Below are 17,127 nucleotides of genomic sequence, written 5' to 3' on the forward strand. Positions count from 1 at the left end.
AGATATTTGTCCTGGAGGGGGTTTTATTCATGTTTAATTCAGAGCATCAGTCAAATCAAGAAACCAACTTGATGAGAAATTCCAGTAAGATCAAAGCTTCCTCTGCAGAGCGCTGTAAAAATCTTCTTTGCTGTGAACTTCAAACTACTTACTTCAGTGTACAAATGTGTGCTCAGGGGGCAATGCATTATACTAAGTGTTAACAGTGAGCTATTAGGCTGATATCAGCTGTAGAGAATTGGAAAGGTGAGCAGGTGTCACCTTGTCTCAAGATGAGGTTTTCTTGACTCACTGGCGGCTTTAATGTAGTCTAAGGGAGCCTCGAGTGATATAATGATGCTTAATGGCATCCGAGAAATTGCAGATAACATATCAAGCCAACATTGCTCTGATACTCTAACCTGGCAAGAGCTTCAGTATTAGTCATCTTGCAAGAGTCAGCAATGACCTAAGCAATCATATGACAGTCACCTCACATTTCAGACTGAGAAGCATGCGCATCTCCTCACATGATTTTACTCTGATGACTTTATTTTAAGGTCACCTCAATTATAGTGAAACATATAATATGCATTAGTTTAGTCAAAAAGTTTTGTATTAAGTTTTCATTTCATCAAGTTATCAAATCTATTATTGGAAATATTAGTAATCCATTGATAAAAAAACAAAGGCTCTACTTCCAACTAGGCCTTCAATTCTGTAGCCACAAATGTTAATAAAAGGTTTCTCATCTCCCAATAAGCCATCAGCACATTAGTAATCTGCAATTATGCATTTTAGTTAAACATTGATAATGGATTAATTATATATTCATTTTTGACCACTTGGGGACATCGCAAGCCAGCAGTGAACACAACACTGCTATTTGCGCATCATAGCATTAGTGTTTATTTGGAGTTGTGTTTATGGCCACCTGATGAAAGATGTTGATTTAAGTCCAATATTTACTCTCTTTTTTTCACAGTATGTGGCTCTTCAGCTGTTAAATGCTCCACTGTGTTCACCAGCTTGTTCTTTAGCTTTTTTACTGAGCATATCTGCATCTATGTGTGAAAATGATGATATGAGAGCAGTGAGAGAGAACCAAAATAGAGAATGTACAGTCTGGAAAACCAAAAGACCTGAAATATGTTGAGTTATGCTCTGTGAAGGAGAAGGTCTGCAGTTCTCTGTGGGTTAATCACTACAAACGACGCCTTTTACGTACAAGTAGTGCGGCCCATATAAAAATATTGATTAAAGGCACTTAAACAAATGGATTTGGGTCTGGGTGCAGGGATCCTAACCATGACAAATTAATGAAAGGGCTAAAAAGACAGAGCAAGGGTCATGCTTGAGGAGGATAGACACCAGCCAAAGATATATTTCACAACCTGGAAACCCAAAGGTTACTCTGTTAATTGCTTGTTACTGAGAGTGATTTATTAACTACTAATAAATGCCAACTGAAAAAACACCTTCTACAAAGTATGTGTTATGGTTAAAAAACATTAAAAGTCTAATTAAACTGTAAAATTTACCAAGTAATATTTACCCTGCAATTACCTGCCAACTTACTTCTACATTATATCCAATTCAAGTCAGATGTAAGTTGATGTAATCAGTGTGAAAATACATGCATGAAAATAGTTGATTGTTCTTTAAATACATTTGAATATTGATAATGGAGCCTGGTGCAGCTCAAACAGCAGGTAGCCCATCTCCTTCACAACTGATTACTTCAAACAATAATGATTGTTGGAGCCAAATGCTTGATTTATGTTTTGATGAATATTTTATTTGTTCTGGTTTACTATTATTATTTATCTGATTAATTATGAGATATGAGCATGAAATATTCTGGTTTGAATTATGAGTTGAATTGATAATTTTTTTTGTTTTTTTTTGAACGGATGAAAAGAGACAAATGAACGGATTTGATCTGTATGTCACTCCATGCTGCGGTAAGAAACACGAAACATCTAAGTTTTTGGAAATAAATGTCTTGAACAAGAGGAGAGAAATGTTTGGATTTTATTGTCATTATATGAAGCGCGTCAGACATGGATGCATGTAAACCGAGAACCAAGCTCATCTTTTATAAGAAAAGATAGCACTTATAATGATGTGACACTGGGATAGATTTCTTCTGCTGCCTTTGGGTGTGAATTGATTCTTGTTCTTCTTTTCCAGTATAATGCTTATTTATAAGCCTGGCAATACAAAAGATGACAGTGCTATCATTATAATGTATATTACATGTCATGTACAATGTAATGTAGATGAAATGTGGATGTTTTCAGAGGAATATACTTAGTGTTCTTATCATGACATTTAGACAGTGAGATAATTCCCTTGTCAGGTGTCAACCTGTGATCTTGTTCTTCACACAGTGGATTGAATTCTGCAGTTACATCATGTGTCTTTCATTTCTGAAAGCATCCAAGCTAAGTAGCACTGTTACCAAGACTTTTTATCTTGTTCATCTGTAGCTTCTTCCAGCGATATGAGCTCAGTCACTTCTGCAAAACTAAAATGACGTGCTTGCCTAAAAGTCCAAGGCAATTTAAGGATGAGGAAGGATGAACGGCAGAGGCATAACTGCAGTCTGACTTCACCATTCATTCTCCATCTATACTACAATGAAAAGGTCATCCTATTATTATTTTCAGCAAAAGAAATGTCCTGAGCCTCACTTTGCCGTGTAGAACCAGAGAACATGTAACTGTTATTAACAATGCACTTTAAAACCTTTTATCTAGGGAGGGTTTGAGGACAATGGAATTACAGTAAGCACTCACTTGTCAAGATGGGAGTTTAGGACACAATACTCTAAGTGGAGACATTTTCAAAATGCTCCTTTTTTTAAAGCAAGAAGCTGTGCACGGTCTCTCACTCACAATTACTTTACTCTTTGTTGAGAATAACATTTTGATGTGATCACCATCAAGTTATTTGCCTATAAGGGGTGCTAAATGTAACTTTAATTGCGAACGACACATAGTTTAAGTGATTATGTAAATACATTTCACTGAGCTTAAAATCCAATTACATCTTTGAATAGTAGGTAAAAACATCACAATTGACTAATGACTTACAATAATGAGGCTGTAATTTCTTTGTTACCAAGGAACTTCTGCATGTCAGTTTCAGTCCAGAAATTGTTTGCACTTGTTTTTAAATCACAATAACTCAAATAACTCCAATTATTAAACAACAATTTATGAATTCATTGCACTTTAATAAGATGTTAAAGCAAGATGGCTTCTGGCAATGCAGCTACACAAACAAAGAAACCAACCAACCAACAAACAAACAAACAAACAAATCAATAATCCAACAGCTGCCACTTCAAGTCCTGCTCATGTCTGTGAACAGATCAATAATATCCTGAGATCTATCAATCGTGACCACAAACTAATTACTGTAGTTCAAGATAAAATGTCATCGTCAAGTCCAGACTATTAATCTTTTTGTGACTCTGCCATCTTATTGGCTTACTGTCATTTGCACAGACTTCTGCCTGTGTCTCCTCTCTCTCCCTCTCTCTCTCTCTTCTCCTCTCTTTGTAAAACAGCAGCAGCCTCAGCTCACTCACCGCACAGAAGCGCTCAAGGAAGGTCTGCTCATCAAATTCATATTGAGAAACGCCAACGCAGGTAAGTTACCAGGTTACTTCTTTTATCTGTATTTGTTTGTAAGTTTCTTCATTCAGATATTTGCTTGCATCGTGTCATAGGTATAGTGGAGGCACCATCTTCTCCCCCAATAAAAAAACAAAAGAAAACAAATACAATAGCAAATAATAGAAATATGACTGTGTTCAAATTCTCCTGTAAAAAATAGTGACAATATTTTAAATAGTTGCAAGTTACACATGTTATGATCCTTACCCTGTTCATGTTCATGTTCATGTTCATCATCCATTCATTTTAGTGAGTGAAATATTCACATGTCAGAAAGGTCACATTGTTTCCCCCTTTGAATGTTTTGCAAACAACATAGTTTGGGGTGATATGTAATTCAGGATCTATTTTGCATAACCAGTAGATTAATATCTTTTTCAACCCCCAACCCCCCACCCCTCTTTTTTTCCTTCAAACCAATGTGTGCTGAGGCATACATTGGTTGGGGTTAACAGCCTTATGTGCTGCAGAGCTCTGTTACATAAGACCTCTTGACATTACAATCCCAGGGTCTTTGTTGAGACTTTAGTGATCAAGTCAGACTATTCAAGTTAATATTCTATGACATCTATAATGAGAAATGGGTTAAATACAGCATTCAAATGATTGAGGATGGTACAGAATCTGATCTGTAAACATGTATAAATGTATTATAAAGGAAGGAAAGGGAGGGAGGGAGCAGGGGTTGCTTTGTTTTGCTTTTTGTTCTTTTACATTATGTTTTTGGCTTCTTGCCTTTACATGACAAACAGTGTAGAGACAGGAAGCTAGGGAGAGTGAGAAGAGTATGACATGCAACACAGGTCGCACCCCTGGCTTGGAGTCGAGCTGTGAACGTGGTATCCAGGTCGATACTGTACTGTCTGGTTTGAGCTTACAGGTGTCATAACATCAGTTCTAAAAGGAGAGTCCATATTTTGTTTATGAGGCTGAATATATAGAGTGTAAGATCTTTGAACAGATTTGAGGCAGAATCTTTTTAATAACTATGCATCAAAGATGAGCTTCTCTACATTTAAATGTAAGCCCTTTCCCGCATATGTGGCAATGCATAATTCATAATTTCCTTTTCAAATTATAATCACATACAGTTGCAAGATTTCTATGCTTACTGTATGAATTAATGTGGTACAGTGTTTGTACAGTAGATAATGTGATACTAGTATTTTCTCCCACTGAGATAATTAAACAAATCAATAACAACCAGAAAGCAGAAAACCTCACTTCCACACGATTCATGAATATTCTGATCAGTAGTCAGTGATTAGGGCGTGCATCAGTTGTACCTTAAGTTAATTACACATGGAAAAAGGTCTTAAGGTCCCTCTTTGTACATTTATTCTGTACCTGGGAAACCCCACAGCAACGTAAGAGTTATAAAAAGTACAGACAGACGCTGTTGATGCAACAGTGGTAAACGCTGCCAAATTATGATGTAATTATGTGCAAATCACATGGAAAGCACATTAGTAAAGAGAGTAACTGTAGTCACAAGCAGCCCCCTCACCAACACTGACTGAATGACTCTTAATGGAGGCATTGTCTGTGGTGAGTCATCACAAAAATCACAACAGAAACCAACAATATGAGCTTAATGTATCTCATTGTAACAGCACAGCTACTACATGTAAGATTTTGATTTGATATGATATGAAAATCATTAATGTCCCCGAAGGGCAATTTGGTTTGCAACAGACCAACAAGATGTTTCCCTTATTTTGTCCCCATCTTGTAGTTTCAATTTGCCAATCTGATTCAGTAAGAGGTAATACATGAGCGATGACATTTTACTAAACCATTTTGCTTCAATGGGCTCATATGAAATGTATTTGTATGTAATAATAGTGAAAATATGTATTCATCTAATTCCAAAAATCTATTGAAATAGATTTGCTGCTTGGCAGTGCTTTTGTTCAATAATGGCAAAAATTCACATTACCTTGAATTGATTATTTTTCATGTTGTACAAAGCATCAAAATTGAGGCCTTATCCATGTTGTGGAATTATTCTACTGATGCTGCAAAGTGCTAAAAAGTAGTCGGCTGTTCAGTAATAATACTACAATACATTTTATCCTCTAAATGCAGACACAACCCTGTAATTTGACATTTTCCATATGTACATTTCAGTGGAGGATGCACAATGTTCTGTTGGTCATTTTAGCCCTTCACATTGGAATACCTTTATAATTATGAACCCTTTAATAATGGTGTTAGTAAAAGCATGGTTAGTCTATAATGGTCTCCAATTTTGTTAATGTCATGACCTGTTTTCACTATAATGCTGCTTTAATTTTGCATGTGTCCATGGGCACTGATTTGATAGACCTCAAGAGAAGATGTTTTTAATGTTCTGTTGAAACGGTTCTTCTATTATGGACAGGGACAGATTGAGCTTTCCTGACCATGGAGGGTAATCATAGTGGCTTGTCTGGAAGCACACAGCCATCTGTGGATGAAGAACAGACTGATGGACACATTTATGAGGTTGCCGTGCAGACCAACTCTACCAACCACAGTTCCCAGTTTGCAGATGTGGCACTGCTGCAGACCTTCAAGCCTCTCATCATCCCCTGTTATGTGCTCGTGGTGGTGGTGGGGGTCTTTGGGAACTACCTCCTCCTCTATGTCATCTGTCAAACCCGCAAGATGCACAACGTCACCAACTTCTTTATCGGAAACCTGGCCTTCTCTGACATGCTTATGTGCGTGACATGTGTCCCCTTCACTCTCGCCTATGCCTTCAACCCTCACGGTTGGGTTTTTGGCTGCTCAATGTGCTATCTTGTGTTCCTTATCCAGCCTGTCACAGTCTATGTTTCAGTCTTCACGCTCACTGCTATTGCTGTTGACAGGTGGGTGAATCTCTCTGAAATGCCATACACAACTGTTTTTTAGTGCATTTTTTTCTGTCATCATCTCCTTCCTTCAATAGTGTTTGTGCTGTCATTTTGGCAGGGCTCACTCAAAACAGTTTCTCAGGAAACCATCCTAGTTTTGAAATAAAGTTAATTTCCTCTCTAAATTAATGCATGTATTTCACATTTCACACATCATTTCAAGTATGAGTAGTGTATGATTGTCAATATAAAAAAAATGTAGAAAATCCTATCATTATCTGTTTATATTTATCTAGAAATTAAGGAAATATGCAGATAGACTGATTAATGAGTGCATACTTACAAGGAATAGCGAGACTTGAACAATAAGGGTTCGTGTTTAGTAAATGCATGGCTAAAATATTACACATCTTGATTCATCTCATGTATTAATATCTGATGTAACTTGAACTCCACTGCCTTAATATTAATCAGTGATAATACATTAGAAACTTTAATTAACAAGTCAATTCATGGATTAATTAACATCAACATGGCTGCAGGATTTTGCCAGATGACTGCATTTGAGAATACAAAAACAGAGACCAAAGAGTTTGGGCTTTTAGTAGTATGTACCTGATGGGAGCCAACCAAAATCCAGTTATCCTATTTTGTGCATGGTGCACACACAGAAGAGTCAGATGCGACTCCCGTTAGACTCCTGAGATCCACAGACTCTCTGTTGCTTGCTGTACCAAAAACTCACATCTGCAGCAAAGCCACCTTCTGCTGATTTGCCCTTCTTTCTCTCCAGAACTGATGACAGCAGCGTTAATTACAGCTTTTCAGCACTAGTTGAAAACTCACCTTGGCTTTACTTTCACATAAAACTAGTGCTCCACTTATTTTAGTCATGCAAACCTCTGATCAAGGTGTAAATGATTTTCCTCATTTTGTTGCCAGGTGGCACACATGTATGTTTAAATTGTCTGCTGTTTCTCACTGTTTATGGTTGCCTCTCACTACAGTTTTGTTTTAAAGAGGCTTATAAATGCACTAGTCTGGTTAATATGATATGAAGCTTCAGCCATCCTATTAAGTCTGATCAAGCGGATATCTGTCTTTTTAATGCCAAATTCACTCTTTTTTTTTACAATCCTTTCACTTCAGCTGATCAGAAATGTCAGTGGACACACAGAGGGATTTTTTTTTATTAAAAAGATTGTAACTGTGGAAGATATGCTCTTTATTTGACTAACTCAGAAGACTGAGGCCTCATATTAACTTCAGATAAACTTTTAAATACATTTTTGCACAGTAGGAGGACTGTGGATATTTGCGCCCTTCACTTAAATTGTAAGTGCATTAGAAAGGGATTGTGTAATGTTCAGTATGAACAGGAAGAATAAGTATGGCTAGAAAAATCTCTTTCAATGTTCATATAGGCACCTCACTATTGTTTTAAGACAGACTTGAAAATGTAAAAAAATTAGCAAGTTACTAATGTAATAGTGACAAACTCACAAAATTTTGTGCTGCAGGAGTCCATGGTAAATACATTAATTCATACATAAAATCACAATTTGTCTTGATCAAGTAATTCGAACTACTCTAGTATAGATGAATGTGTATTAAATTTGCGCTGCAGGAGTTCGTGATAGATTAACATAAATTAATACATGAGATCATGATTAGTCATGCATTAATTAAGCATGAGACCTTTTTACACTAACAATAAATTAGCTCTGTCTTTTCCATTTTTTATTGCAGATATTATGCAACAGTGCACCCGCTGAAGAAGCGTACATCTGTAGCTACCTGTGCCTCTGTCCTCACTGGAATCTGGCTGCTGTCTTGTGGGCTGGTAGCTCCTGCGGTGACCCACACCTACCATGTAGAGTTCAAAGAGGAAGGCTTCACCATCTGCGAGGAGTTCTGGCTGGGTCAAGAGACAGAAAGACGTGCTTATGCGTACAGCACCCTGCTGGTCACATATGTCCTACCACTGTCGGCCGTCTTTGTCTCTTATCTCTGCATTACTGTCAAGCTGAAGAAGTGTGTTGCGCCAGGCCACAGGACAAAAGGTCAGACTGGTGCTCAGCAAGCTCGCAAGAGAAAGATCTTTCGCTTGGTTGCACTTTTGGTGTCCGCCTTTGCAGTGTGCTGGCTTCCGATTCATGTGTTCAATGTGCTGCGAGACATTGACATTCATCTCATCAACAAACGCTATTTTTTGCTTATTCAGCTGCTGTGCCACCTGTGTGCCATGAGCTCATCTTGTTGTAACCCTTTCCTCTACGCTTGGCTACATGACCGCTTCCGCGCCGAGTTGAGGAAGATGTTCAAGTGCCATCGTCGCATTGGAGTGCCTGCAAATCACTGTGCTGCCAGTGTGGTCCTGTGACTACCTGGTGAAGAGGATCCTTTTTTGTTTAAATGTAAGTTCCTGGTTCATCTTGAGTAAAACTGGAAACTTTGGTCTATCACAGAATTAATGCAGTTTGTCCTCTGGCCACAAATAATATCCATAGAAACATTCATAGCAATTCGTTATGTTGTGTACAGAGATGATTGTTCATGGTAATCCATTCATTAGATTTTTGAGATACAATATTAAAGTGATGCATTTGACGCTAGGTCGAAATTATGCCAAACCATTGCTTTAACAAATATAAACTTTGACCCTAATGGTGACAATCGAAGGATGGTAAATTGGTTGATACAATTGAGCCTTTGTAGACCATGAACATCCATATACTCCATAAGATTTATATTTAGCCATTAGTTTTATAAAAAAAAGTCATGGACCATGGTGTTGGTCAAGGAAACCTTCACATGATGGTGGTGTTAGATGAAAGGTCAGGGGGTCAACAACATCTGAAAAGGGTCAAGAACGGTACAGTATGTCTTTGAATTTCATCCCCTGACAACCATGTTCATTCATACCAAACTTCATACCAAGCCAATCAAACCAGTAGTTGTTTATATATCTCTCTCTAAAACAGCATTATTAAAAGTTGGCCAACACTGCTACTGGAGCAAGTACTAGGTAGGCTAAAACATAAACTGCTACAAATTATAACCCTTCATGCTTTGAAAAACAGAAAGTGAGATTGTGAGATGTATAAATACTTGAAATATATGAAATCGCATACATGTACTGTATACTGTATAGGATGTATGTGAGGAGATGTGACTTTTAGATTAACAAATTAATGAAAATAAACATTTGAAAAAAACTAGCTCAGGGTCGTGCAGCGTGCTTAGATGTGCATAGATATGAAGAGAAAATGAGAGCATCAGTTCATTGTGTTGTCTTTAAAGTCATTGCAGAGGTTGTTTCCACCAGAGTGCTGGTGTAACAACTATTCACTGTATGTTGCATCTATATGGAGCCCTCTGGAATCAATTAAATTAAGAAATGCTTTAAAAAAATGTTTTAAAGCCTTGAGGTTATGAGGACGCACCTTAATAAATAATTTATCATATTATTCCCGATAGCATTGTGTAATGGCAGTGTCAAAATACATAACTATTGCTGCTCTCTGTTGCTTTCCATGTGCTTTTTATGGTTTCTATTGCCTCTTGAAATTTTATATATGAAATGTGCAAGATTAATTTATATGGAATAAATGGAGTCAAGATTATTACACTACTGAAATAATCAGGATGTGGTCAAAAACTGATAACAGGCAGTTCTTCATTATATTTTCCATTATTTAATTTGCATTATAACGATCATGCCTTTTGTTCTGTATTCTCTGTATACATATGTGTCTTCTTCCTGCAGATGAACAGGACATATTCATCAAAGAAGTGTGAAACTCATCTTTTATACATGAAATGTAAAAAACAGGCCATTTTCTTACATGAATGGATCCGTTAATATAACTGTTGGTAAAATATGTAAATGCTTCGTAGTGAGACATGAAAAAAAAAAAGTTACTACTCTGTGAACACACACAGTGGAAAATTGTGAGTAAAAAAAAAAAAACTCTGCTTAAGATCAATGTAACTGCATGATGGATGTAAAAGGAATTAAATTATATTGAACTTTGTCAGACTGCAGCTGCACCATTGAATTTGCTAATTAAATAACAGGGACGACGGAAGTGGTTTCTGCATATCAACTAGGCCTGTTAAGGACATTGAAACAAGGTGATAATTTATTGATCTCTTTGATCATTTTAGCTTGGGCTTGCCAAAAATTACATCACTTTCTAGAGCTGAATGACATTTTTATAGTTATACACCCTGAGATATAAGACCAATTCATCACAATTCTGTGTCTATTCACTGCAGTTTAATCTCTGATGAAGAAGTGTAAGGCAGCTAAATATTCAGTTTTTAAAATTCATTTTGTGTCTGGCTGTCAGCTGCATACAATATTCTTTGTGTTCTACAATATTAAATCATGATCTTAGATCATCTTCCAAAAGCAAGTTCAGTGCTTGCTGAAGAAAAATAAAATATTAAACTCAATAAAAACCCAGGGGCAGATGAAAATCTAGCACTCCAAACTTATATTCAGACCAGCATGCTGACATTTTTAGTGAATAAATAATGGAAAAATACACTGTATTTCTTCAAGTCCAATCAATCAATCAATCAATCTTCATTTATATACACTGTGTGCACAATTATTTAGCAAGTGAGTATTTTGACCTTATTGTCATGTGCATGCATATTTTCCAACTCCAAGCTATATAAACTTAAATACTAATTAGATTTAAGCATTATCAGGTGTATTGTGTAATGAGGGAGGGTGTGGCCTAAAGTCAACACCCTATCAACACCCTTTATCAAGGTGTGCATAATTATTATGCAGCTTCTTTACCTCAGGAAAAATGGGCCAAAAAAGAGATCTGTCAGACTCTGAAAAGTCAAAAATTGTAAAATGCCTTTCAGAGGGATGCAGCAGTCTTGAAGTAGCTAAGATGAGGCGTGATCACCGAACAATCAAGCGTTTTGTTGCAAATAGTCAACAGGGTTGCAAGAAACGTGTGGAGAAAAAGAAGAATTAAGAATTAAAGGTGAAGTTACCAGGAAGCCATTAACCTCCGGTGCTGCCATATTCCAGAAATGCAGCCTACCTGGAGTGTCCAGAAGTACAAATCTGAAGACAGATTTTTCAAAGGTTTTATGGACAGATGAAATGAGAGTGACTCTTGACGGACCAGATGGATGGGCCCGTGGCTGGATCACTAATGGGCACAGACCTCCACTTCGAGTCAGTGTTTGGACAGCAAGGTGGAGGTGGGGTACTGGTATGGGCTGCTATTATTAAGGATGAGCTAGTTGGACCTTTTCGTGTTGAAGATGGACTTAAAATCAACTCCCAAAACTACTGCCAGTTTTTAGAAGATACTTTCTTCAAGCAGTGGTACAGTACAGGAATAAGTCTACATCATTCAAGACGGCCATGATTTTTATGCAGGATAATGCTCCATCACGTGCATCCAAGTATTCCATTGCGTGGCTAGCCAGCAAAGGCCTTAAAAATGACAGAATAATGACATGATCCCCTTCCTTACCTGACCGTAACCCTACTGAGAACTTGTGGGCCCTTCTTAGACATGATATTTATAGTGAGGGAAGACAATACACCTCTTTGAACAGCGTTTGGGAAACTGTGGTTGCTGCTGCACAAAAAGTTGATCATCAACAGATGAAGAAACTAACAGACTCCATGGATGGAAGGCTCATGACAGTTATTGAAAAGAAGGGTGGTTTGTTGGTCACTGAATATTTTTTGAAATGTCAGAAGTGTTTATTGTACATTTTGAGTTATTTGTTATTCTTAGTTTAATAAATGAAAATAAACAAGTGAGATGGGAAAATTTTAGTTTTTCATTTAGTTGCATGATACTTCTGCACACTGATAGTTGCCTAATAATTGTGCACACAGATATCTCCCAAGAAGACCAAACCTCACTTTTTCTTTGTTAAATATTCAGGTTTGAGGTTTATTAACATTTTGGATTGACTGAGAGCACTGTATTTGTTCAACAATACAGTTAATCCTCAGGAATACAACTTGCCTAATAATTGTGCATTTTTTCAATTAAGTACCATTTCATCATCCACTTACATAGCTGGTCCTTGTTTCAAGAGAGCAAATCATATATTGAAAAAGTATACATTTTATCATAGGTAAAGCAGACGGTCACGGAACCTGATAGCATCCAGCTACACAAGAGCAACTTGCAACATGAGATCATTTCCTCTCATGAACAACACTGTGATCCAGATACCTGAAGCAGATAAATGGAATTAAGTCTAATTCATTTTAATATTTACACTTAATAAAAATGCAGAGCAGCTGTGATTCAGGAGGTTGAGCGGGTCATCTACTGATTCCCAGCTCCTCCAGTCCATATTTTGAAGTGTCCTTGGGCCAGACCCTGGAACTTGAATTTCTCCCGAAGAGCAATTTAAGCACTGAAGCTGTGCCATCAGTGTGTGAATGTGTGTGTGAATGATAGATCCTAGAGATGAGCAGGCACCTTGCACTGTAGCTCCTTCCAATAGTGTATGAATTGGTGAATGTGGCCTGTAATGTAAAAGCACTTTGTGTTTGGAAGAACAGAAAGAAAATAAGTGCAATCCATTTACTATTTTACCTACAGTATGCTGTTCCTACTGTAACATGTCAAAAATCTGTTAAAAAAGGAAAGAGTTGCTATAAATGTAAAAAACCATTAAATGTCCTCGACATTTCACATTGTGAATATAATAAATGCTTTAATAGCAGGCACTTTCATGTGGAAATTACCTTTATTGCTAGGGTTAAACCTAAAGGTTCAGTACATTATGTGGTGTGACCAATAACTTTAGATTTTCGTAACCATTACCCAACTTCAACACAATTTTATTTCAAGGATTTTTAACGTTAACCAAGTATAAACAGCAAAAAATATACAATCTGTTACTTAGACTGCTAAAACTTCATTTCAAAGACGTCGTGGCATCTTTTCTGAAGAGAAAAAACTGCCTGCTTTTTGTGTTTAAGCTTTAATTTTTTTTTCTTACGCAGCCATAACCAAAAAAGTAAACCCTGGTCTTGATATGTAACCATAATTGGCCATGTTATGATTTCTCATTCTCAGACGAGTACAAGATCTTCTGTGTCAGAGCAAAGTCTCGAGCTTCCTGAGGAGTGCGAATGTATGAGTCAATTTCACTGTCGGAGATATCCTCATCACCATTTACATCCTGGAACTCTGGCTGATCCACTCTCCTTTTCTTAGCATGAATCACACATGGGGGAGCAAACAACACCCTCTTCCCCCAGTTTTGCTCTGCATCTAGTTTTTTGGTGTCTGTGTCACTAAGCAGCTCAGGCACTGTGCATGGATTATCATTTCCATCTCCTGACTGCTCTGCCCTTTCGGGATTGGGCTCACATTCTTCCACAGGGGATGTTTTAGGAGAATGATCGACAAGCTCAGAGATTTGGGACTCCTCACAGCCAGCCTGACACTCTACCAGCAAAGCATCTTCATGGGTTCTCATAGCCCTCCGTAGCAAGACGCCCCGGTTCTTTAGTATGTCCTCCACATGCCGAACAACATTATCTGGTGTTACTGCTTCCCTAACCCAGGGGATCTCCTTACCCAGCTTACACAGCACCTCCTTTATCTCGGCTATTCTCTTCATAGCAGCCTTGTTCTTATTCACTTTGGCTAATTGACAGAATTTCTCCAGAGAGAATTTGAGACGGTGCTTGTTGGGGTTCAAAGACTGCCAGGCCAAAAAGATTGATGCCATCATAATGGGGACAGGCCTACGGCCGGTCACGATCCAGGAATCTGCTGCTAGCTCCACCAGGGCCAGGGCACGTTTGGTTAAGTCCTTAGAATTCTCAGCAAATTCTTTAGGAACGTGAAGTGAGCTAATTTTGTACCTGACAGAAAACAAAAAAACACTCAGTAAACATAGGAATAATCTTGACATCTTTTAGGATAAAGGCTATAAAGAGTCTAGATGAACTTTTCTTGGGAAGTATCCTTTTGTTTCCTGCCTGGTAGACATTACTCATGTTAAATTAGTCCGATTAGGTGGATTAGAAGCTCATGTCTGAGTTGAACTAAGGTGACACTTTTAAATGCCAGAGTACAGTCAGTGCAGGGAGATGCCAATGTTTTATTTCACACAAATCTTTTATTTTACTTCTATTTACTTTTCACACTAAAATCAAATTAAATGAGAATCATTCCTATCCACTAATGAAAATTTGTAAATAATAAAAGGACAATTCCTTGTAGGCCTCAGTCACAAAAAATATCTTCAAATATTACACATTAAACTACAAGTTAGTATTTTATAAAAATCTGATTCAACAGTGTAACTGGGTAAATGAGAATGGGATGGGTCAGAATTAGCAGTTATTATACAAAAATGTCTTGATGGTAGGCTTGTTAACATTTTATATTACTGGCAAGCCAACAGAAATATTAAGGTCACTTACTCCTGGCTGTGGGCCTCCATTACATCAGTGAGGCTGATGACTGGAACCTCGATTTTAAGGATCTTGACCATCTCTTGATAGACCGCACCCACCACCATTGGGTCAGCATCCAGCAGGCAGCTGATGGTTCCCATGGTAATGGGCCAATTGAGCTGTCTGCAGCTGATAAGCGTGCAGCATCCAGCAAGGATTTCTTTCTTCTGGAGGCTGACTTTGATGAAACTTTCATGTTGATAGGCCCGGGTGTAAAGGTTCTGTGAGTGATCCATGATTTCATTGTGGACCCTGAGAGTCCGACATATGGCTTTTAAACGCTGCAGACCTGTAAAGATTCAACAATAGTATGAGCATGTGAGTGCAGTGGGATCTATAATATATAGAGGAGGTACTATGTAATAATATCTCTAACAAGGAAAAGATCCCCTTTGAGAGGAGGTCTCACCTTTTACCAGGTTCATACATGGCTTCCTGGCCACAGCTGTCGATCGGCTATAGCTGACATCTGTAAAAAGCACACAAAGTCATCTCAAAATTTGAGGGTTTCTGGGAAAGAAACACTTAAACCTAATTGTTTTACATTTACTTGTAAACACCTGCTATCTTAATCTTATCCATGTCATTTAATGTTGCAATACCAAAATAAAATAAAGTCAATAATATTGTCCCACAGTGTTTCATTATGTTTTTCACAGTTCCTCTTAACTCCGAAATCAAATATTAATTGGCCAGTTGGACACCATATCTGAGAGAGGTGTTCTGTGGCCTGGTGAGTTACTAGGTGATCAGTTAAGTAAGCAGCAGCACAGCAAACATTGCAAACACAAAAGATTAAATGTCTGAATAAACTGCTACATGGTGACTACTCTCTTATCACAGAAACTATAAATATCAATCAATGACTTTAGACACACTTTTAAGAAGATCTCTGCCTCGACTGTGGCATGTATAGCATCAAAAATTAAATTAAACTTAATAGTATATTCACTTGAGGTTAGCACAATTCAATGTTCAATGACTGACAAGCTCAAATAAGCTCAATAAGACGGTTGAAAAATACTTTCTGCTGCTTTCATATCATAGGGCAGCTACAACTGTCTCAAAATTCAACATTTACATAACAGAAAGTAGCTGCGATGAAAGATTTTGTGCAAATACAATCATAACTGTCTGCCTAGGGAAGTGAGAAAACGTTTTATAAATTTGGGTGAACTTGCACTTAAATCATGTCCTCTGGGAGTTTTAATTAGTGTTTCCATTTAAGGAGTGACCTTGTTATCTGGTGACTTTCATGTCATGGCGACAGCAGCTGTTGAAATCATTAACATTGACCATAGTGAACACTTTAAAATTCACTTAATAGCGCAGTGTGTAGATTTAAGTAGCATCTGGTGGAACAGACATTGCATAAATGGGGAGAGTATAGAAATAGGGGAATTAGTTGCAATCTTCAACCTCACCACTAGATGCTACTAAATCTTAAATCTTAAACACTGGTCCTTTAAATTGTCTAATAGAGTATTCATCTGGTTCTATTTTTTTTTTTTTATTACACTATGTAATTCCAATCGTGTCAGCAACAAGACACATTCACATTTCTTAACTTATTTTTCTGAAACGAGTCTTTTTAAATGTTATCTTGTCAATAGACGAAAGACTGGTCAAAAAACGGCTGGCTTAAAAACGCTAAAATCCCCAAATAGACCAAAATAGATAAATATAATTTCCCGCATTAAAAGAAACGTTATGAGAGATGAATGCTTCTTTCTGAGTATACTTTTGTTTGTGTACTCAACAGCAGGCACTCAGCTGAGGCTCACTCCTTCAAACTAAACACTCGACAGACCTCCAGTCAATTTGCCTGTTTTATCCCAGCTGGTTTAAAGGTTCAGTGGTTCCCGGAGTAGGCTCTGTCATCACATTCATCGCGTACTCACAAACATAACACAGGGACAAACTGTTCATACTTGTGCCTCCGACTGGGTCATTGGCCAGCACTCCTTCAGACACCACCGAGCCGCAGTCCACACACACCAACTGAGACTGAGAGTACAAATCATCCTCTATGATGTTGGACGAGCCGCAGGCCGGGCAGCTTAGCCCCGAGGACGACATCTCCAGAAAGTCAATCTGCTGCTGCTACCCAGAGATAATGACAAGCACCTGTTCAATTAAA

General features: G+C 37.7%; 2 protein-coding genes across 2 annotated transcripts; one reads left to right on the forward strand and one right to left on the reverse strand.

Moving 5' to 3' along the window:
• The first annotated feature begins 6,071 nt into the window (after positions 1-6,071).
• prlhr2b (prolactin releasing hormone receptor 2b) lies at positions 6,072-8,888 on the forward strand. Its single transcript, XM_053340300.1, has 2 exons — positions 6,072-6,520; positions 8,255-8,888. The coding sequence occupies exons 1-2, from the start codon at positions 6,072-6,074 to the stop codon at positions 8,886-8,888; spliced, it is 1,083 nt and encodes a 360-aa protein (XP_053196275.1).
• Positions 8,889-13,525: 4,637 nt separating this feature from the next.
• brf2 (BRF2 RNA polymerase III transcription initiation factor subunit) lies at positions 13,526-17,127 on the reverse strand. The gene is made up of 4 exons (XM_053340215.1): positions 16,919-17,127; positions 15,397-15,456; positions 14,955-15,276; positions 13,526-14,390 (listed from the first exon to the last, which is right to left on the reverse strand). Exons 1-4 carry the CDS (start codon positions 17,064-17,066, stop codon positions 13,574-13,576), a joined length of 1,347 nt encoding a protein of 448 aa, XP_053196190.1. The 5' UTR covers positions 17,067-17,127; the 3' UTR covers positions 13,526-13,573.

The sequence above is a fragment of the Scomber japonicus genome, chromosome 19 (assembly GCF_027409825.1).
Source record: "Scomber japonicus isolate fScoJap1 chromosome 19, fScoJap1.pri, whole genome shotgun sequence".
Lineage (NCBI taxonomy): Eukaryota > Metazoa > Chordata > Actinopteri > Scombriformes > Scombridae > Scomber > Scomber japonicus.

What these genes read in the sequence shown, in the direction of transcription:
- brf2 (XM_053340215.1), bottom strand. Translation starts at nt 17,066, where the DNA reads ATGTCGTCCTCGGGGCTAAGCTGCCCGGCCTGCGGCTCGTCCAACATC. An exon ending in ATGTATGAACCTGGTAAAAG is followed by an intron (nt 15,277 to 15,396) that starts GTGAGACCTCCT and finishes GAATCTTTACAG; the next exon opens with GTCTGCAGCGTTTAAAAGCC. An exon ending in ATGGAGGCCCACAGCCAGGA is followed by an intron (nt 14,391 to 14,954) that starts GTAAGTGACCTT and finishes GTTTTCTGTCAG; the next exon opens with GTACAAAATTAGCTCACTTC.
- prlhr2b (XM_053340300.1), top strand. Translation starts at nt 6,072, where the DNA reads ATGGAGGGTAATCATAGTGGCTTGTCTGGAAGCACACAGCCATCTGTG. An exon ending in ACTGCTATTGCTGTTGACAG is followed by an intron (nt 6,521 to 8,254) that starts GTGGGTGAATCT and finishes TTTTTATTGCAG; the next exon opens with ATATTATGCAACAGTGCACC.